Below are 22861 nucleotides of genomic sequence, written 5' to 3'. Positions count from 1 at the left end.
AATACACAGTGGGCCAAAATTCAAAACTGGAACAAAGTCGCGGGCTAACATTAATATTTATTGAAAAAAAAAAAAAATCTTCCTCCAGATATAAGAATGAATCTTTTCTTATGGACTCAAACAAGTTTTGCTGGAAAACTGAATATGGAACAAGCAAAGCTTAATACTAAACGATATATATATTAGCTGTATAATACCAGTAGGCCAGCTCTAATAGTAATTTGGTATGGCTTCGCGGGCCAAATGTAATTAGGCTGCGGGCCAGAGTTTGACACCTATGTATTAGGACAACCCAAACATGACAGTTGGACCTCCAGCACTCCAATTATACTAGGAGAGTTTAAGAAAGAGTTGACTGAGGTTAGAGGAAGTATGAAATCAAGACCAGATAAAGTGACTGGATCACACCAATTGAATTAGTCATCCCATTACAGCTAGGATTTAGAAATCACTTTCACTTCTAATCTAGCAAATCACTGTCTGAATACAGCGTTGTATCACAGGAGGCTGTAACACAGCCCAAGCCAATATATGCTTTACCAAGACAGCAAGCTGCTGTTGCTCACCTCAACCTCAAACACACTATAGTTGAAGCTAAAGGTGTTATCTTGTATTTTTCCTTTTGTCAACAAACGCCATGAAAGACCAAAGTTATATGTGTCTGTGAATACTTTGTGACTTTCCTGTGACCTCAGTCAGAAGAATGTGTCTTGATCCTACTAGGGTAGAATCTGTTCCAACAGTCTACTATCTTTTTAACTAGGTCAAAACAAGCAAGCAAGCCACCCAAAGGATCTAAAAGAAGCAGTCAGCTGGATTATCTGCAGACTCTAAATGAACAAACAGCTCAGGAAAGTCGACGCTGTTAAAAATAAATCAATAAATAAATCAGGTGGTGTTGGAAATAAACTAGCAGAAGAATTTACTTTGTTTACCAATCCACTGGCCTAGAAATTTGCCATACATGGGATTAGAGCCCTCCACACTCACCCTGTGTTCCACAGTACTTACATCAACCATACAAAGCCAGATTCTGCAGTAAGACCACAGCACCGTCTGTGTAAAACTATCAACTCTAGATCACTGTGGTCACTGCTGTTTTCAGTATTTCTCAGACAAGAGTGAGCCATTTAGAACCACATGCACATGCAGATTAAGACATAATCAATTATGACAGTAACACATTATTAAAAAGGGCAAGCAATAGCAAAGTCAACCCTTAGATACTGTTCGGGTCAAATCTAACCAGTTTTGACATGCGACAGCAGTAAAAATGCCCTAAATTCATTATTTTGAAGTTAGCCAGAAAAAGTAGCCACAACATGTAACAATAAAAATTATTCTGAGTTAAATGAGGTTAAACACATGGGAATGCCATACATGCAAGCATTCCTCCCACTACTAATAGTGCAAATAGAATTAAATCATTATGGCTGGTTTTCATGTTTTTCCTCCCAAAACGAGTGTTGTAAGACATAAAAATACACTTTCCATTAATCATCTATTTATTAAATGTCATACATTCTAAATTCCTGTGTCCGACAGACAGGTATGTATCCATTGTATACTGATATGTAGTTTAACATTTGTTATTAGGGAATTCTTGGCCCAAGTCAAGACTGTACCGGACCAGACCATGAAGACATACTTCCTGATATTTCAGGAACTATGTCTAACAGATCCTTTATGAGTAACTATAATGCTTCAAAATGGGAAATTAAATACAAGGAAGAATGATCTCATTTTAGAGTTCATGTATAGTACAAAGATCAGACAATGTACCAATTTAATATTTGCTCCATCTTTTGGTTTGTTCATAGATTTTTGTAGCACACCTTTTATTTCACCAGTTGAAGTTTTTATCATGCACATTTCCCCAAGATGGATTTTCCCACCTTCTTTGATTATTTTAAATATTATTTCAAGCAATATGTCCTCTGGATTTAAAAATGTAAAAAGTATTTTACCATTTTTAAATTGCTAAATTTGAGGAGAAGGTGGTGCATTATATCCTCAATATATCCTGTGCTTGAGTGGTGACTCATAGCATACGGAGCCTCTATCTGCATCTGTTTTTCACAACTGAAAAAAATATCAGGTTACTTTTCAAAATCAAGTGCTGGAGGGAAATAAGGTGACAGACGAGAGCCAGAGGCAGCAGAGGAAGAGGTCAGTGTCCCTCTTCAGTCAAACGTCAGAGCAGAGCTGAACAACAATTTCAAGATGTTCTGAAAATAATGGAAGCTGATTACACACATTAGCGGGATCTTGGTCAGAGGCCAAATCTGTACTCTGCTAGTCTCTCTCTTAGGGGAAACTAAAGCACCGATATGTAAAATTCTTTAAAATGACTGCAGTCATTAAATATTCACCAGCACACTGCACATTTGCACCAGCGAGGGAAACAGGGCTTCACAGCGGACTACCAGAATACTGACACTTCTTTTTCCCTCAGCACTGGCTTTACGTAACAGAGAGATAAAACAAAAGAAAAACAACAAATTCAACCTAAAATGTGACCAGACAGAAGAAGTGCCCCATGCTCTCTCTTTTATATGGGGTAAGAGACTGGAGTCAGTAATCCTGTTCAGGTTATATGAAGGTAATTATGCAGGGAACATCACTGATATCAAAGAGCACTCCTGCTGATTAGCCATGTAAAATCACTGTAATTAAAACCTAATGAGAACGAGCATCTCTGATGGACAACTCTGAAGGACATAAACTTACGGTATGCCTACTGACACAAAAGAAAACCCATTGAACTTTGAACACAATGAAGTTAGAGACACACAGTCTCATACCTGTACTGACACATGAAGACAAGCAGTCATTTCTCATAAACTCACCGCGTGCCGTCGGCTTTCCAGCTGACTTTGTATGGATTCTGCTCGAGGAAACGCAAATTTTGCCTATCCATGGACACAGGCTGCGCACCAGGAAAACCAGACCTGCAAAAACAGCAACAACAGCCCTTACATGTGTGCCTGATCTTCAGCCTGGCTCTAAACACAGCTTAGAAGATTTTTGGTTGGCTGTTTCGGTAAGCTTACAAAATGTCACATTTATTCCATTCAGGATCTTCTATTAATGATCAGGGAGTCAAGTCTTTTCTAGCACATCCCAAAGATTTTCAGTGGGGTTAAAAATAATGTCTCATGCTCTCTGAACGAGTCCTTTGCAATTTAAATCCTGACATCATCACCTTGGACTATGCCTGTGCCATCGGGAAGGGGGAAAAAAAAAATCAGAGCAAACTTGGTGGTTCAGTATACCCAGGTAGTCAGCTGTCCTAATTTCTTTTGGGCTTAACCTCGACCTGACTAACCCCAGATCATAACACCACCATGCACAGGCTTGTATGGTAGGCACAAGACATGATGGGTGCATGTTTAAATATTTAAGCTCACTAGCAAACTAAAGCCTTTTTTGATTTAGCTTCAGTTTTTTTGGTTTTTTTTTTAAGCTGCGCTGCCGTTTAGTCCCAATCCTTCTTTGCAGAATGCATGCGAAAATACTATCACATTTCTTCACTCTCAAACATAGTCATACGTTTTACTATTGGTGCTTATGATGACATGATTTCAAACTCTTAAATCCTCTCCAACCACATAATGCCTTGGAGAGTTCTTAACCCCATTTTAGTAGTTTCAGCAATATCCCTTGTTGTTTTTGTTTTGTTTTTTTTCCTTGAAGCAAACCAATAATTAGACTCTTCTGAAAGGAGATATCGCATGGTTGTGAAAACAATGTCTTAATACACGGTTGTTTAGAAAGCGAATCATTGCATCAGTTAGGGTTACATCACCTGTTGCCAGCCAAAACATGAATCACTGCAGGAGTCACCCAGAAGAAGCCTCTTACCTTTGCCTAATTACAGTGGTGACTTTTTTGGGCCAGGCAGTGTAATATGCATACATATGATAGGATACCAACAGGCAGCTGGCAAACCTAATAGTTCTCTCATCAGTTCAAAGAGAACAAGCTGATAATTGCAAATACATCTGAACTATTTGTCTTGAATATTCAATATATTACAGCTGGGATGCAACACTGACATATAACCTCTGACAGAGTCAGTCAAATCTATTGTTTAACTCAAGACCATTGGAAGACATTTTTTACAGAGTTTTTGTGCGCACAAACACAGGTTCCCAAAAACAAATATAATCTCTGCAAAAGCAACTGGATGCATTAAAGAAACACCTCTCAGACACTTTACTTTGTGGCTTAAGTCATAACATAGTTTATGACAACCTAGTGCACTAAGAGAACAACAACTAACTTTGGCGCTACACACTGAAAAACTTCCTAAACTATAAATATGTGAGGATTTTAGTATATTAGCAAACAAAGACATAACAAAAATAATTTTAACAGCAGGCCATGGAAATCGCAGCATGGGCTGTTTTCTTGCGCTGTGACAAGTCACTGCAGTCGAGCTGATGCTCTGCAATTTCATTAAAAAAGCTGCAGCGGCATATTTCTCCAGAATAGCAACATCTATTCCTGACTTTGCCGCCTGTCAGAGAGTGTAAAGATTTTTTTCTCTGGAAAAAAAAGGTGATTTAAGACAAATGAGTCACTCATAGCACAGTACAGTACACCCACACATGTGTAAACAGACACACACACTTTCCCAGAGGAAAATAAGAAAGGTAAAAGGAAGGTTCTTACTTGTCCCACTCGGCCATCTCCTGGCACATTCTTTGGATCTCGCCTAACTTGGGTTGTATGGTGACCTGTGTGACGCCTTTCACATTGACACCTTCAAGAAATACTGCACCCTGGGAAGATAAAAGAAGAAAAGCAGAAGGCTAAACTTGGAATGAATTTTAAGAAACATTTATTCCCTCCTACACAGAGAAGAAAAACACATTGAGTACCGGTGATACTTTTCCAAACAGCTGCCTCTTTGTTTTATGAATCCCTGTGCGAGACAACAGGTACAAATATTAAAACTCCTGCTTTCACTCCTCTCTATTTTGAATGTTATTTTCACTTTAATTATTTCAAGAATCCGCATCTCACTCTGGATCAACCCCCTTTTCCCAGTATGAGTGATGGAAACAGATGCAGGGTTTTTCCTGGCTCAATGTAAGCCTGTGGGGGTTGACTACACACTCAAGCACAAGTGTTCTGCATAAAGATATGGCAAAAGGTCTGTGTTACCTTATTTATGAGAAATCTGCCATTCCCGGTTATTTCTAGGGAGCTCATGAACAAAATGCTTGATATCACAAAACCATGTGATGATGAAGGTTTGTGCTACACGCTTTAATAAATAGAAAATACTATTTAGTATACTAATACATTATAAATTATGATTTCTGTTCTGTAGTCTGACAACACAGTATCCAAGGACCTATTAAGAAACTGAAGGGTAAAAAAAATACAAATATAAAGGAAAATATTTATTTATTAGTATTACTATTTAATGTGCACGTTTTTCACTTCAGCTCGGTTGCTCATACACAACTTTTCACCCTGTGTATGAGCTTCTCCCTGTATAAAGCTAATTACTCACCTTTAAATCTAGGAGGGACAATGTGCATTTCATATTAGGGCTACTGCACATATACATATATTTATCATCTATTCTAGACTCTTGATACGTTCACACCAGATGATCTTCTAATGACCTTGTAAAGGTGAAGTGAATCAGAGTACAGGACATCAGAAACTAAAGTTAAATCAGCATTTTTTATTTTTATTTTTTTTAAAGGCTTGTCTAATATCACATATAATAGTCATGTGTTTATAAGATCTTGCCTTCTTTCTCCTTTATTTTGCTCTGGTACCTCTGTGCTCTCCTCATTTCTTCTAAGGCTCTTCCAATAATAATGTGTATGTGTTAGTCCCCGTAGGGAAATTACTCCTCTGCATTTAACCCATTCACCCAGTCAAGCAGTGGGCAGCCACCAATGCAGCGGCCGGGGAGCAGTGTGTAGGGACAGTACCTTGCTCAGGGGTACCTCAGGGTGGCCGTTCAGTGGAGTCGAACCCCCGACCTTCCGATCATGGGGCAACCACTCTACCTACTGAGCTATCCCTGCCCCCCCAAAAAATTAAACAATTAAAAGGAAGTTCTTCTATTAGGGAACACCAGTTTGTTGGGGCATTCACAAAAATTCTGTAAAGTCTTTACATTACAACAAGTTTCTTGAGACAACTACGTCTAGGCAGATTTCTTGTAGGACAAGTAATTTTTTCCCTTGTTGTCTCCTGACTGGCTCTGTAAGTATGCTGTACCAGGCAGCTCTGCTCTCGACTGGTCAAAGTAAGCCTGTAATGGACAGATGGTTAATATGGTCCAATATTTTGCCATATATTATTTTATTTTTAGTGTCTGCCTTTTTTCCCCCCACACTGTTCCCAAAGATAACTTCCCAGATGGGTCTGTGTAAAAAACCATCTGCGCGTCAGGATAGACAAGATGTCTCATATTTCACTCAAAAAAGTCTCTGCGAAAGTTCTTTGAATTTCTGATTGGGTAAAAGGAATTTAAAAACTGCCTTTTAAAAGTTTAAAAATCCAATCAAGTCCAAAACAAACAAAAATACAGTGGGGCAAAAAAGTATTTAGTCAGCCACCGATTGTGCAAGTTCCCCCACTTAAAATGATGACAGAGGTCAGTAATTTGCACCAGAGGTACACTTCAACTGTGAGAGACAGAATGTGAAGAAAAAATCCATGAATTCACATAGTAGGATTTGTAAAGAATTTATTCGTAAATTAGGGTGGAAAATAAGTATTTGGTCACCTCAAACAAGGAAAATCTCTGGCTCTCACAGACCTGTAACGTCTTCTGTAAGAAGCTTTTCTGTCCCCCACTCGTTACCTGTATGAATGGCACCTGTTTGAACTCATCATCTGTATAAAAGACACCTGTCCACAGCCTCAAACAGTCAGACTCCAAACTCCGCCATGGCCAAGACCAAAGAGCTTTCGAAGGACACCAGGAAAAGTATTGTAGACCTGCACCAGACTGGGAAGAGTGAATCTACAATAGGCAAGCAGCTTGGTGTGAAAAAATCAACTGTGGGAGCAATCATCAGAAAATGGAAGACATACAAGACCACTGATAATCTCCCACGATCTGGGGCTCCACGCAAGATCTCATCCCGTGGGGTCAAAATGATCATGAGAACGGTGAGCAAAGATCCCAGAACCACACGGGGGGACCTGGTGAATGACCTGCAGAGAGCTGGGACCAAAGTAACAAAGGTCACCATCAGTAACACACTACAACGGCAGGGAATCAAATCCCGCAGTGCCAGACGTGTTCCGCTGCTGAAGCCAGTGCATGTCCAGGCCCGTCTGAAGTTTGCCAGAGAGCACATGGATGATACAGCAGAGGATTGGGAGAATGTCATGTGGTCAGATGAAACCAAAGTAGAACTTTTTGGTATAAACTCAACTCGTCCTGTTTGGAGGAAGAAGAATACTGAGTTGCATCCCAAGAACACCATACCTACTGTGAAGCATGGGGGTGGAAACATCATGCTATGGGGCTGTTTTTCTGCCAAGGGGACAGGACGACTGATCCGTGTTAAGGACAGAATGAATGGGGCCATGTATCGTGAGATTTTGAGCCAAAACCTCCTTCCATCAGTGAGAACTTTGAAGATGAAACGAGGCTGGGTCTTCCAACATGACAATGATCCAAAACACACCGCCCGGGCAACAAAGGAGTGGCTCCGTAAGAAGCATTTGAAAGTCCTGGAGTGGCCTAGCCAGTCTCCAGACCTCAACCCCATAGAAAATCTGTGGCGGGAGTTGAAAGTCCGTGTTGCTCGGCGACAGCCCCAGAACATCACTGCTCTCGAGAAGATCTGCATGGAGGAATGGGCCAAAATACCAGCTACTGTGTGTGCAAACCTGGTAAAGACCTATAGTAAACGTTTGACCTCTGTTATTGCCAACAAAGGTTATGTTACAAAGTATTGAGTTGTATTTTTGTTATTGACCAAATACTTATTTTCCACCCTGATTTACGAATAAATTCTTTACAAATCCTACCATGTGGATTCATGGATTTTTTTTTCACATTCTGTCTCTCACAGTTGAAGTGTACCTCTGGTGCAAATTACTGACCTCTGTCATCATTTTAGGTGGGGGAACTTGCACAATCGGTGGCTGACTAAATACTTTTTTGCCCCACTGTAAGTGAAGCACATTTGAGTTGATGAAGACTTTAAATTGGACTGGACACAAAGTTAATCAATGAGTGAAAGAAGTGGAATTAGGTTTGAGCTACAATTGGAAAATTATTTGATTTGAGCTCATTTTTATGAACAAACACTTGTTTGTTCTGGCACAGATTTGTAGGTTTGTAACGCCCTGCTATCAGACACAAAACTTACTTTATAATACTTTATACTCGGGAGTAAGCAAACATTTTGTTTTCAAAGTTAATGTGTTAGAAGCAGGACAAATGAGCAAGCATAAAGATTTTCTTATGCAGATCATGTGAGGAGTTTCCAGTCTGCAGTGGTCACTATCTATCAAAAATGCTCCAAGGAAGAAACAATGATGAGGAGGAATTAACAGTACTGAAAAAGCCAATCACAGTAGCTGTTGGCTCCATTCACACAAAGTGTATTTACATTTCTAGCGAGGTCTAGCAGGTCAGGACATGTTGTATGGTTTCAGAAGAATTTGCCGTTATAACTTGCATATTGTGAAGATTTAACTCTTTGAGATAAAGACGCTACAATAATACAGAGAAAACCAACAATCAAATCGCCTCGCCTTTGAGCAAGCACTTTGGCGACAGTGGGAAGGAAAAAAATCTCTTTTAACAGGAAGAAACCTCCATTAGCACCAGGCTCAGAGGCATTAGTCTGCCGCAACTGGTTGGAAGCGTTAAGAAGTTGTCAAAATACGGTGGTTAAAAAAATGTAGTAAAAACAATCAGACTGTAATGCAAAAACGGAAGGGGGCCGGGGACTGGTGAGTGTCAGGATGAGACAAGGAACATCCACGAATACATCACAAAGATGGCCCCAACTGACAGCGTGCTCAGTGAATACCTCAGGCAGCAGAAACCCAAGAAAGTGGAGGAAGGCGAGGAACCATCATGGAAGGACAGGCCCCTGCACGTATGTACCACTGGCAGATAGAGGTGGCTGATATCCAGAAATCCTACCAGTGGCTGGACAAAGCTGGACTGAAAGACAGCACAGAGGCACTAATCATGGCAGCAAGGGAACAAGCACTGAGCACAAGATCCATTGAGGCTGGGGTCTATCACACCAGGCAAGACCCCAGGTGCAGGCTGTGTAAAGATGCTCCAGAGACAATCCAGCAAATAACAGCAGGGTGCAAGATGCTAGCAGGCAAGGCATACATGGAACGCCATAACCAAGTGGCCGGCATAGTGTACAGGAACATCTGTGCCGAGTATAACCTGGAAGTCCCGAGGTCAAAATGGGAGACGCCTCCAAGGGTGATGGAGAATGACCGAGCTAAGATCCTGTGGGACTTCCAGATACAGACGGGCAAAATGGTGGTGGCTAGACAAACATGAGAAGACGGCCGTAGTGATCGATGTAGCGGTTCCGAATGACAGCAACATCAGGAAGAAGGAACACGAGAAGCTCGAGAAATACCAAGGGCTCAGAGAAGAGCTCGAGAAGATGTGGAGGGTGAAGGTGATGGTGGTCCCCGTGGTAATCGCAGCACTAGGTGCGGTGACTCCCAAGATAGGCGAGTGGCTCCAGCAGATCCCGGGAACAACATCGGAGATCTCTGTCCAGAAGAGCGCAGTCCTGGGAACAGCTAAGATACTGCGCAGGACCCTCAAGCTCCCAGGCCTCTGGTAGAGGACCCGAGCTTGAAGGATTGACCGCCCACAAGGGCGAGTGGGGATTATATATATATATATATATATATATATATATATATATATATATATATATATATATATATATATATATATATATATAAGATCAGCTATATATCCATGCTACTTCTTAAGTGCATAGGAGACAGGAATCTAATTTAACCTTCTCCTTAGAAGTCTTTGACCTAAGTGAGGAAACTTTACTAACAGCTGGAGACTGTAGGTCTTGTTCTGCTCTGCACCCACAGTGAATCTGGCATTGAGGCACATGAATAGATTCTCCACCTGCCTCAGGTTCTGCTTGGGATAACGTTCTGGCTTGCAGAACAGAACTCCTGTTTCCAGCGGCACTCCCAAGACAGTGCAGTTGGACGTGTCCAACCGTGGGAAGAGATCCTCTCTGAATCTCCGAGGAAGAAACTGAATAATCATCAAGAACCAAAACAACAACTACTTGGCCAGGGAGCCATCTGGTAAAGAAAAAGCAAGACAGATACAACCAGGGACAGCAAGGAAGCAGCAAATGATTTTTTTTTTAAACATAGGAATGTGGGTGTGAGGGGTGCGGTTCTTCTGGAAAACTGACTCTGGATTATGGGTCTCTATAAAAACATGCCAAAATGAGTCACCAAATATCCTTAAGTGGCTCACCCATTAAAATCTACATATAGAGAAACTGTGGAAATGTTTTATCCTTCGAAATATCTTCCTGATCATGATAGGTACATAGCTGCCGACTAGTCTGACTGCGAAGCCGGCCACTCAACCAAGAGACAGTATACTGTTCCTCCTCTCTCCTCTGGACCTCGCCTGTGCTGTATCATATTCTCAAATATTAGATTTGGCCCCATTCAGGTTGTCAGTGAGCTCTGTGTGCAATAAAAGTAATAAACAGATGTTCTGCTGTTGTAATCTGAACAAATGTTTCACACCAATAAATATGTTTTTAATACTTTCCACCATACAAGTGCCGCTTCTGTCTTTTCATTGCCTCTACACTGGCTGCTACTCGTGTTGTTTCACCATTTAGATTTAGGCTTCTTATACAGTCACTTCCTTGAAGTACTCTGAAGCATTAGATCAATGTAAACAGAAGGAAAAACTGATTACAAGCAAGAGGAGATGATTCAAGGTTTCTAATTTCTCAGAATGGCACTGATGAATACTATACATTAACACTGGCAGGCAGCTTTTATCTAATCAAAATTACACCTCTGTCAGCAGCTGAGAAAATGGAAAGTGTAATTTTCTCTAAATTTAAGCATCAGATTTATTGGATTCAGCAACAGACTTACAGGATTATTATATACTTGTGCCTCTTAAAAAGGGAGGCCTCCCCGTAGACCCAAAAATCACCCAGTCACGCAGCAAAGGGATCAACATATTTTCTACTTAAGAGTCCATTTCCTGGAACACAGAGGCCTTACCAGTTTTATCTTCTCTTTCTTCCGCTTGCCGGGCGCCGACCCAGAGGAGCTGGGGCCCGACTCCTGGCCAACCGCGTTGCCGTCGTCGTCCACGTCCCCGTCGTCGTCGTCAAAGCACCATTCTGGCAGCTCGGGGGCAGGTGGTGCGCCCTCCCCGTCACCATAGCGACGGAAAAGCTCTTTGAGGTAGTCTCCCTTGTAGATCCCCGGGGCCCGAGCCTGGGCAAAAGCAGCCACCGCTGCCTCGATGCTGATAAGAACAAATAACAGAGACAGGACTTTTTTTTTTTTTTTTTTTTTAAAAACCTTCAGACTAGTTTCAAGTTGACCAAACGATCATGAAAGTGGGTGAAAGATATGGGTATATAGATGATTTTCTGTACAATAAGTGGACCTTTTACATGGTGTAGAGGCACTATCTTTATACCAGGGTGTCTAAAGCAGAAGCTCCCATGAAACCAAAGGGAAACAAAAAGAATGAAATATTTAATTTGCTTTATTTTCCTTAATGTTATGATCATTTAGTGTCTCTTAACTTCTATCTACAACTAGACTTCAGTATGTGTGAGAGAGGGGTGGAGTAGAACAAGCATAAAAGAGAAGATAGTGAGCTGACTTTAACCAAGAACAAATGTTTCTAAACGAGTGTCTGTCTAAAACCCATGATGGAGGGACGCCAACCAACTGCCTTGACTCAGCAGCAGCAGCAGCAGCTGAACCACGCGACAAAAACCGGAGGCCACATCGTTTCAAAGGCGGGGATGGAGGAACACTTAAAAACAACAGTCACATTTGCAGAATAACACAAACTAAAAATAATTTAATGCAATAGGAAAAAAAAAAAAAAAAGGAAAAAAAAAGCTGTATAGGAGATTATTGCTACCACTTTAAATGAAATGTCAAACCGCATTTGCAATAAGTCGAGACAAAAAAAGAAAATACACTTTTCTTGAAGTAAACATGTTTGTAAGCTGAAAACAAAATATATTCAATCGTTTCAAGTTTGAAAGACCTTTCAACACAGAAAGAGCAGTTTGATTGTTAAACACTTCTACACGTGTTTAAACTGTTATTGGGCGTATGAAAACTCGTGCTCACCTTGTACTCACTTAAAACCATCAAAAATCTAAAAAGCATAAAGATATTTTTTACAAGTTTCTTACTTGCAGTTGAAAACTAGGGAAGCAGATATTCTAATGATCAAATTGTAATTGAATCCACTTTACAGGAGCATTTGCTGGTGTCAGGTTCTAAAAGGGGAGCTTAATCTATCTGATTCCGAGATTAAAGCTGTTAAATTTGTCACGTGACACAGTTAAATATGAAATTTATTGAAGCAAATAATAGTGACCTTGAAACACAATAAAGCAGGCTGTGTAATGCTTGGATTTGACAAAAACATCCATCTGTATATTACTGTATACTAGTATTCTATTGCACATATTGTAAATCTTATTCCTCTGTCTCTCTTGCTGCATTGAGCATGTGTATGACAAAAGAATTTCCCTCGGGATAAATAAAGTTCTTATCTTATTCAATGCAGAAGCTTCAAATAGCTGAAAATTAAGCAGGTCTGATTCTGACCTGTGTGCCTAGACGGGAGGTTGAGGGACTGCATGCCAACTATTCTGACTAAAGGTGAAGGAGAACTGCCAGATTATTGTCTGTTCTCAAGAACAATCTCTGCTAGGAATAAAAATTTTAAGGTGACTGTGGAGAAAAAAAATCATTTTTTCTCAACTCAGAATTAAACCTGCTTTTACAAGAAATAAAACTGCATTATTTACCAGACAGTAGACATTCCTGCATAAAGTTATTATGTGCATTTAATCACAGAATAAGCATGCTAATACTGTACCATTTACTGTGCACTAAATATGCCATGTCATTTTCCCTTCGGATATAGTAATTTTTTCCCAGAGGAAAAAATAAATAAATTTGAAGCCATTTAACATTACGTGTGGTAATACGCATTAAAAAGGCCCATTGTTGTTACTTATCTTCCAACACGTAATAGTGGATGACAGCTGTAAATGTTCTCAGGATATTCATTTCACAGGAAGTAGTGGGCGGTGGGAGGGTGTTTATCCAGCCTCCATGTCTGCAGCTTCCAGGGATTCTGCTATCACAGACTGCTGCTCCACCTCTAACAAAAGATGCATCCTCACCCCTCCTGCTCAGCTGCTCTAAATTATTTATCTCGGCTGCTCGGTCACTCAAAACCAGTCAGCCTCTTTGTAAAGCTTTATTTAGACTAGTAGTGACAGAGTAACCTTTCTTGCAGTCACACACATGCTGAGAAGAAGATGGGAATATCAGCTTAAAAAATAAAAAATACTGATACGGCTGGGAGAGTGAAACCAGAGTAACACTGGTGGGTGCTCCATGTTGTAGGGTTTGTGTTGTCATGCAAGACGACTGAAGATTGTGAGACTGCCCTCCCAGCAGTGCAAGTGATTGAAGCGTGTCAGCCCTTACCTCCAGTCCATCTTCTCCACCAGGTACGCACATATCAGAAAGCCTGTCCGGTTGAAGCCATGCGTGCAGTGAACACCTTCAGGAGAGAGAAAGAAAAAAGAAATATGCAAACCTTTCAAAAAACTCCACCTCAAGTTTACACAATATATTGTTTTGTTGTTTTTCTGTCCCTATTGTTTTCACATAAATAATAGATTTACATTTATTTTTTAACGATGAATAGTGTTCTTATTTCCATTTCACGCAGCTTGCCAATTTATTGGATGTGTGTGCCGTCACCTCAATTTACGCTCAATCAATTCAACGTGGCAATTATGAACGAGACCCCCTTATTTCAACAAACGAGCCATTGGGCACAATTTCATCCAATGTAACATCTTTCACATCAATAAACCCAGCTCGCCTTTGAGATATACTGCGGCTGACTGGATGTTTTGAGGAGGGGCATCAAGTCACACACAAAGGACTCACAGGCAGATCCTTTTCTCCTTAGAGGGGGGTCCTGCCTTTATACCTACATCAAAAAATCTGACACCAGCCACTGCACGCACAGAAAAGACCCAGGGATTGATGAAACATTCAGGGATTGGAAAGAGCATGAGAAAAAAAAAAACAACAAAAACACAAGGAGAGAAAATTCTGCTCTTTCAGAAGAAAAGATTCTGGAAAGGAAACCCTCCACAAAAGCACTCTGAAGCTTGTAGTCATATCTCACAAAAACCCTCCTAATTTGCGACGAACTGACATTTATTCAGACGAGATCCCTTCAGCAGGTGCACAGCAGGATTAAAAAAATAAATAAAAAATACATATAAAATGAAACCTGACTCGCATGTCTCCCAATATATTAGGATGTTTGCCTGGCAACGGCAGCGATAAAGAAATCACATTTAACAGACCAATTGTCTAATTTGGACGTGTGCACTGTGGAGAAAACAAAGCCTAATCACCAGCTGGCTAAAGGCAGGAGATTGCTGGGATGACATTCACACATTCTGCTCTGATGTTCGAGCAGTCTGATTTAAAAGTCGGGCAGCAGTTACAAGTTAAGAGCAAATCTGGACAGGATGAGGTGTAAGAGAGCACCCTGCTGCCAGTAGCATAAAAGTGCAGCGACGTTACCCCGTCTTCGGCCGGTAAGTAACCCCCTAGGCTAACCTTCAGGCAAAGGACATTACAGACCAATACCACTACAATAGAAGGCGCTAACTTTTTTTTTTTTAATTCCCCACTAAAAACATTTACATGACAATTGAGGATATCATGTGTGCCACTAGAACACTCCAAAGACTTCAAATAAAGCAATGGGCAAACTATTTTTTATGTAAATGTAAAATGCAGCAAGGTGTTTCGGCACAACTATAAACACAGGCCTGATACCGATATGCATGCACTAAGCCATTATCAGCCAGTATCAGTGTAAGCCTAATTTAAAGGCGAAGCAAGGTGCTCCTTTCTTGTGCATGTGTTTAACCCATTAACTATGCCTATACTCAGCTTGTAACTAAACCCATAATAACTTAATTTGTCACAACCTGCATTAGAAATTAGAATAGCTTGTTTTGAGCTCATAATAACAAGCTGAAGAGCTACAGGGAAAAATAATAATAATCTAGTTCGAGAAAAAAAAAAAAGGGGGGGGGGGACAGTGGAAATAACCTTCCCACACACCAGCATCTACATCGCTCCCTTTTAGATCAAATCTATTTAGCCAAGGTGCTCATTGATATTCCTTCACCTATAAATCACCTACACAGTGTTCACTGGGAGATGAGTGTTGTTTGCGATATGCAACTCCTCCACAAGCTGACAAAATAGTGACTTGCACAGGACTGCATATTTTAAAAATGTGCAAAGACACTCTGTGTGAGGGCTGAACATGGTGCTACTGTGCAGACATCAGAAGAGCACTAGTTGTACTGGGAGGCTGTTTGATATTTGACATGAGTGTATGAAAGTGTTTGCTGAAATTTTAAACAGTGAAAATATATTCTGACAAGACCTCGCTCCAATTTGCGTTTAACCAATCCTGGAGTAAGGCTGCCCTCTGCTGGACACAAAAGCTAACGTTACCAATCAGCCAATCACACAACACCAATTCAATGAATTTAGTGTATGTAATGATCAAGATGAGTCATTGACGCCTAAACTGAGCTGAAGAAAGATGATTCTAGTGAATTTGAACGTGGCGTGGCTGATGGTGCCTGACGGACTACTTTGAGTATTTCAGAAACTGCTTATCTAGGGGAATTTCCCCGTCCAGCTGTCTTTAGAGTTTATGGTCTGAAACAGATCAACTATGCTGTCAGCAGCAGCTCACTGGCCAAAATGCCTTGTTTATGTCAGAGGACAGTGCTTCAAGCTAATGTGAAGGCAACAGTAGCTCAAATAACCACTAACTATGCATGCAAAAGAACATCTCTGAACACACAACATTGCAAACACCAAAGCAACTGAAAACCTCGCACAGCTTAACACCAACGATGCACCTGAGTATTGTTGCTGACCATGTCCATCCCTTTGTAACTATAGTGTACTCATCTTCTGACGGCTGCTTCCAATAATAATAATAATAAGCCACGTCATAAAGCTCAAATCCTTTGGAAGTTCAAAAATTTAACTGTACTCAAATTCCCTCCACAGTCACCAGATATTGATCCAATTGAGCACCTTTGGGATGTGGTGGAAAGAGAGATTTGCATCAGTGAGGCAGTCCAAAATTTTCCAGCAGCTGTGTAATGCTAACATTTTAACTTGGACCAAAAAAAAGAAAGAAAAAAATAATCAACTAAAAAAGGCAATTCAGAAGGCAAAAAAGGGGATCTAACCCAGTACTACCAAGGTATGCCTAATATAGTGATCATTTAGTGCAAAGGCAGTTCTTCCAAAAGCAAACTTTTCTATTGAGAGTATGCGTATGAATTTAGAAGCTGCAACACGATACAGATCTTCATTCTCTTCCTAAGCCTAGGCATCAGCATAATGATCAACCACGCTTATATCAGAGAATCAAAGCAAAAACAGCAGTTTCTTTGAAGTTTACAACCCACAAGCCACGAATAAAATTATTTTTAAGAAGTAACAATAAACAAGATTGAATGTACATACGCAAGAATATGATCAATATGTTAAAATATAAGAGCTAGAAATGATAAATAACAGTGTTCTGTAATGTACGAGTAAACTATGTTGATGTCTACTTTTAAGGGGTGTAGCAAAGTTTTTGCAGTAGTATTATAATGACATAGCACTAAACTCTTAAAAAAAAAAAAAAAACTTACAAGGACACAGTGACACTTTATTCTTTACTGCAAAATAAAAGTGGCAGTGTAAATGAAGCAGAAGGTCTCTATGTACTTTAAATGTGGGTTTTTGAAATGATGTTCAGGCATTAAGATTCATACTGACTGGGATAAGTCATAGCCAGAATTTGATTACTGCTGAAGCAAAGCTGTTACAACTGTCTGACTAAATTACACACAGTGCAAACTCATTTACAGCACCAGATGTTTTTACACTTAAAGTCTATTTCTGTCTCATTTCATATCCTTCTGTGTGCAGAGGTGATAAACACAGTACTTAATGGGTTCCAGTCACACTGGCACATCTGATATCTTAATAAATGAAAAACAGACACACTCAGAGGCTTCTCTTGGCCAAATACTCAGCTTCTGGTATCATTTTAGTCAAAGAGAAAATACTGTTAAACCTGAATAATTTTCCACAAATAAGTAAACAGTAGTGGTGCAACGGATCACGGTTGATCCGTAATCCAAACCGATCCCACTCCACGGTTCGGCACGCACGTGATCCGAAGATTCGAAAAAGAAGAAAAAAAGTTTGTGTATGGTGCGCGTGGTCAGTCTGTCAAGCGATAGCTATGGTCAGCGCTAGCGGTCCAAGTGGAGGAGCAGAGGAGTTTGGGGTATTTAAGCAGCCCTTTGCTACCTAAGCCGACCGGGCTAAAGCTATTACAAAAGCTATTGGGGTGTTTAGCTGCAGACAGGAGGCCGTATTCTGTTGTGCAAAACAAGGGTTTTAAACTAGTCAACGCGTTAGTTGACGCATTGGCGCTGTGCAGCCCCACGCACGGGCCGGTCCGCAGTAACTAGCTAACAGAGATTTGCCGCGTTAATGCAGTTATGGCATTAACGTCATTTTAACGAGATTTACGCTGACAGCACTAGTTTAAACTATGATGAAGGTGCTTGAGCCACGCTATGACATCCCATCGCGCGTCCACTTTAGTGACAAGATCGCTCCAAGCATGTATGAACAGGAAAAGTTTAAAGTTATGGCTGAGCTGTCCCAGGCATCTTCTGTTGCCCTAACTAAAAGTAGGTGGACCTCCAGGGCAACGGAAAGCTACGTGACCGTGACCGCTCATTATATCACAGCAGCGTGGTAGATAGAAAGCCCTGTACTGCCCTATATTGCACCTTAATTTGTTTTTATATAATTGCGTGGAATGAGTCTTGAGTTGAATGTTTTTTGATAGGCAAAAAAATACTTAAATAAGTAAATGACGAGTTAAATTTTTGTCTTCTTTTTTTTCTGCTGATCCGAAAATTGATCCGATCTGTGACGAAAAAAAACATGATCCAATCCGAACCGTGAGACTTTTGATCCGTAGCACCACTAATAAACAGGATCCAACATTATAATATATGAAAAATGTAAAGTGACACAACAAATAAAGTAACCAGGGATACTTTGTGCAAAGTGTTTAAAGATAGTGTGCTAAAGAGTTGGTTAGGTTTTTATAATATGCATCTGTTTGTTTCCCATAGGGTTGGTCGATTGGACGAATATATCGACTATCGACGATAGGTTGAGCCTATGGTCAATAGTTTTTACAAGGGCGATTTATTTATCTATTTATTTGCCCATGAGTAAGTTTGCTAATAATGATGGAGCTAATAGTAGCAGTCAACAGAAAAGAAAAGTGCTGTTTTAACAGGACCCTCTTTCATCGGCGAGCAAATGCACCCTCCTCAGAGTGCGCCCAAATGCTGATGGAGCTGCAGAAGCTGGTGATAGCCTAGATTGCTGGTTGGAAAATTTTTACATATCGCCCAACCCTAGTTTCCCAGGCACAAAAGAGCAAATAGATATCGGGGAAAGCAAAGCAAATGAACCCTGGCATTCTCATTAGCTACCTGCTAAATTGTTACTTTGCTGTCGGCAATGATCAGTACAACTTTTACTCTTCCTGTTACAATAGCAAGCTTTGGGAGATATACCTTCTGCTGGTGTACCTTAGATTCAAAAGTGCACCTAGTCTGTCAATTAGATTGGTGAAATACTCGCCTATCAAATCTGTGGGATTCTTCTCATTGAAGTGTTCACAGAGCCTGATGAACATCTCAGTGGTCTCTTCTGAAGGACACTCCCCATGGCTAAAAAGGTACAGGATGACATTAGTATTCAAAACACATTAGCATCCACAGTTCTGCAAAATGATGAATTTGGACAGTTAATTTGTGACAATGCTTTTTAATCTTACCCCTTACACTGAAGCTTCATATATTTTATCCCTTCTTTTTCAATTTCACTGCGGTCATAAAAGCGAGTCGTGTTCGTCAAGTCTACGAGCAAACCCATTTTCACCTGAGGAGGAGAGAAATGGGCACTGTGAGGGAAGGTTTTCTGTGCCACTTTAATACTTATGTCCTTGCTGAGGGTACTTACCTTTAGACTTTTTAAATAGTTGGACAGCATGCTCGGATTGAACCTGTTCTCCTCTGCAACTTGGTCATCATATCTGGGACCTAACATCGTTTTCATTGGCAGGAATTTCTCTAGGAAGGAGAAATGTAATGAATGAAACAAAAAATCCTGCAGTATTCTAGTATTAAAACTCTTCTTGTAAACTAATCTTGTATGAGCAGGGACAGCAGCTTTGTCCCTAATTTAATGACTAGTTTTTAGGGTTACGGCTAAGAGTCTAACTTCATACAAAGTCAAATCTACAAATTCAGATAAATCAATAAAAATAAAATCACTGACTAAGTATTTGTCAAGGTCACATTCAATTAAGCATTAGACAGCACCCCAAGTGCATTTGTTTTGTAAAGAACTTGGTTAATAGCCAATAAAACTGTGGATCCATTTGTGTAAACTACACAGAATTTCTTAGAATAAAAGCCTGGATTAAAAAGTGCCACCAACTCCAGCTGTGCCTTTAAACACAGCATCTGTGTAAACTGTTGCACTGTTATAAAGTTGAGGCGGAGAGGAGACAAGCCTGCAATTGCAGGTTTTACAGAAATGTCTCAACATCACATAACTGTAATGATAACAATGATGAATGGGCGAAATAAAACAGTAACACCAATACTTTTGTATAAAGTGTTAACAAGACAGCCTTGCATCACTTAAGACTGGGAACTTAGACTTGCACTGTCCAACTTTGACCTTATAACTTCCTTCTACTTATGTTGGGCTGTTATTTTGACAGTTGTACATTGCAATAAGGAATACATATAGGAACAGATCTATATCCACAGTCCATACTGGCATTCGTATCAACACAGTTTTATCCACATCTATCCTTTCAAGCTATTAATACAGAACAGAATGTAGTAAAAGTTGCACACATTCCCAAAGTCTGTTACTGACCACTGAATTATTTAGGATATCCCCAGGGTGGCTGTGGCTACAATGTAGCTTACCATCACCAGTGTGTGAATGGGTGGATGACTGGTGTAAAGCGTTTTGGGGTCCTTAGGGACTAGTAAAGCACTATACAAATACAGGCCATTTACCATTTATTTAGGATATACTCAGGCTGTCTATCACTGACCAGTCCCAGGAAACACTGGTACACTTTTAGCTATGAAGCACAGTTGTCCACCTGTCTGTCTTTGCTCCAAGACACTACACTCCAAGAAGCAGCTCCTTTCCTTAACCTCAATGACATTTTCATCAATGTCAAGGAAAAGAAGCTGGGAGGTAGTTTTAAAGATACCCCAACTGTACAGCATTTCTCTCCCTCATGCTCTTGATCCACATTTTTTTGCCTGGCTTAGGTTTTACAGAGGCAACATTACAACTCAGACACTTTTCTAAATTCTGGCTTTTAATGAAGGACTCCGAGGTTAAAGAAAGAACATCATTGTCCATCTCTTGCAGGTTAACAAGTCTTTCACAGAAAACATCAAGTGACCACAGACTTACAAGCCACGCAGATTTGTGCAATATGATGATATCAGTCGCAACTAAAATTAAATCCAGCTACAGTCAGTTAAAACATCTAATAACTGTATGAAACTGGTGGAAGGTGAATTCTCCGATACTTTGGTTCATTTTTTTTCTCAGTTATTTTTGGATCTTAAAAGAAACCTGAAGCTCAAAAACAGATGTAGCAGCTGATGGGTGCATACCTAAGATAAAGATAAGAGAAGATTTTATTGATCCCACGGCGGGGAAATGTGTGCATTACCACAGCTCAGGTACAGATAGCAGAAGAATACAAAGACTATACCAGAATAACACCAAAATACCTACTGGAAATCATAGTATTATCAGACAAAAACAGCAATTGCAATAACAGTTAAGAGTTTATAGATTATAAAAAGCAAAAGAGAAAGAAAGGTGGCATTCAAATACATTAAAAAAATAAAATGCTTCTCGTGCTAAACGCCTCTCAGCATTAGTAATGTGTCACACACGTATGCTCGCCGTGAGCTCCTCAAGCCATAGCCCCGGTTTGTTTGGACACGTGATTCTTTAACGGTGAAGCATACCAACTTAGCAGCACTTTTCTGAAGCTCTTTTTAAAACTTTTTCTTTTAAAACCAATGGACTACCATACGTTGTGTTTGTTCAACATTAAAGTCACCCTAAACGCTGAAAAGAAGCGAAAAACATTGCTAAATAGTTACCGTTAGCGACCTAGCAAAAAGAGCGCGCACGAATACAGTGTCAGAGAAATTTCCATTAAAAATATGCCAAAATTAAGTTAATTCCATATAAATACCAAAAGAACAAACCCTTTTAACTAAATCAAGCTTACAAAATATGTTGACGTCATTCAATGAAATCGGCGATTTGATTTACACTTCATTTAAAAGATAACGCATTCATTTTTACAACAGAGAAACAGAGCTTAAATATGTGGTAATCTTTCTGTACTTACAGACCGAACATGGACCAACACAGCCCATTACTGCTACTTAAATCTGACAGTCTAAAATAATAAATAACTGATATATATCAGGCAACAAGCATCACAGCAACACAACTGAACGAAGCTAACTAGTAGCAATAGCTTCATCTGGTAAATAAAACACTATTCTCTTAGTTAAATTCATACTAACCTGCCACAAGTTGCCCTCTTCTAGGACAATTGCGCCATCGAGGAGGAGGTCCGTTATTTGACATGTTGAGTTGAGGTTGGTAATATCTAAAAGCCTCTAATATCAATAACCCCGTTGCTTGATGCTGCTTCTCTCCCCCACAGCAGATGCTGGGTAGATATTCACCCGAGCACTGCGGACTCAGGGCCCTTTAGCTCCTAATTCAGGAGAATCAGCCAGCAAGTTTAAGCCCGGTTAACCTTCTGACAGACTAGGAGGCATTTTACACGAAACGCAGGCTGTTCCGATCCACTGCAGATCAGCCTCTGAAGAAATTCAGCTATCTTTTTCATTTGTCTACCATAAATCTAGGTTTTTAGCAATCAGCTAGCAACACCTCAGTGAGCCTTCTTCTTCTTCTTCTACTGGTATTTTTATACGGCGGCAAATCGTATCCGTGCATTATCGCCACCCTTTGGACTGAAATGGTTGCTGCAGCAGCTTGAAAGCTAGTTCATTTATTTACAAAGAAGAAGAAAAAACCCCACAAACGTTCTTACCTTATTCTTTTATTTATCTGTCAACACTGCTTTAAATTTAAATTTATTTATTATTTATATTCTACAGTTTGATGGTGAGTAAATGCTCCAAAATTTAATTCTGATTTTAACTGGTATACATTCTGAATGACAATAAAGTGGCTATTCTATTCTATTCTATTCTATTCTATTCTATATGTGTTTAGCTCCTCTCCTCTTTATGTAGACCTATAGTTCTTTTTTTATTTCCCCCACCTGTTGACAATACAC

At 40.1% G+C, this 22861-nt stretch overlaps 1 protein-coding gene across 1 annotated transcript in view; it reads right to left on the bottom strand.

The window, feature by feature from the left end:
- The window catches only part of rngtt (RNA guanylyltransferase and 5'-phosphatase), a 115844-nt gene extending 93346 nt beyond the window's left edge, over positions 1-22498 (bottom strand). The window contains exons 1-8 of the mRNA XM_085246984.1: positions 22074-22498; positions 19444-19553; positions 19259-19362; positions 19063-19151; positions 13753-13828; positions 11275-11524; positions 4678-4787; positions 2850-2951 (exon numbers count right to left, since the gene is read on the bottom strand). Coding sequence (XP_085103110.1) covers positions 2850-2951; positions 4678-4787; positions 11275-11524; positions 13753-13828; positions 19063-19151; positions 19259-19362; positions 19444-19553; positions 22074-22137 — 905 coding nt within the window. The 5' untranslated portion in view covers positions 22138-22498. The remainder of the gene's footprint in view (positions 1-2849; positions 2952-4677; positions 4788-11274; positions 11525-13752; positions 13829-19062; positions 19152-19258; positions 19363-19443; positions 19554-22073) is intronic.
- Positions 22499-22861: the final 363 nt, after the last annotated feature.

The sequence above is a fragment of the Mchenga conophoros genome, linkage group LG15 (assembly GCF_057382185.1).
Source record: "Mchenga conophoros isolate Kocher_MC1m ecotype Shallow Benthic linkage group LG15, M_conophoros_male_GT1.1, whole genome shotgun sequence".
In the NCBI taxonomy this organism is placed as follows: Eukaryota; Metazoa; Chordata; class Actinopteri; order Cichliformes; family Cichlidae; genus Mchenga; species Mchenga conophoros.
This window is presented reverse-complemented; position numbering and strand designations above follow the sequence as displayed.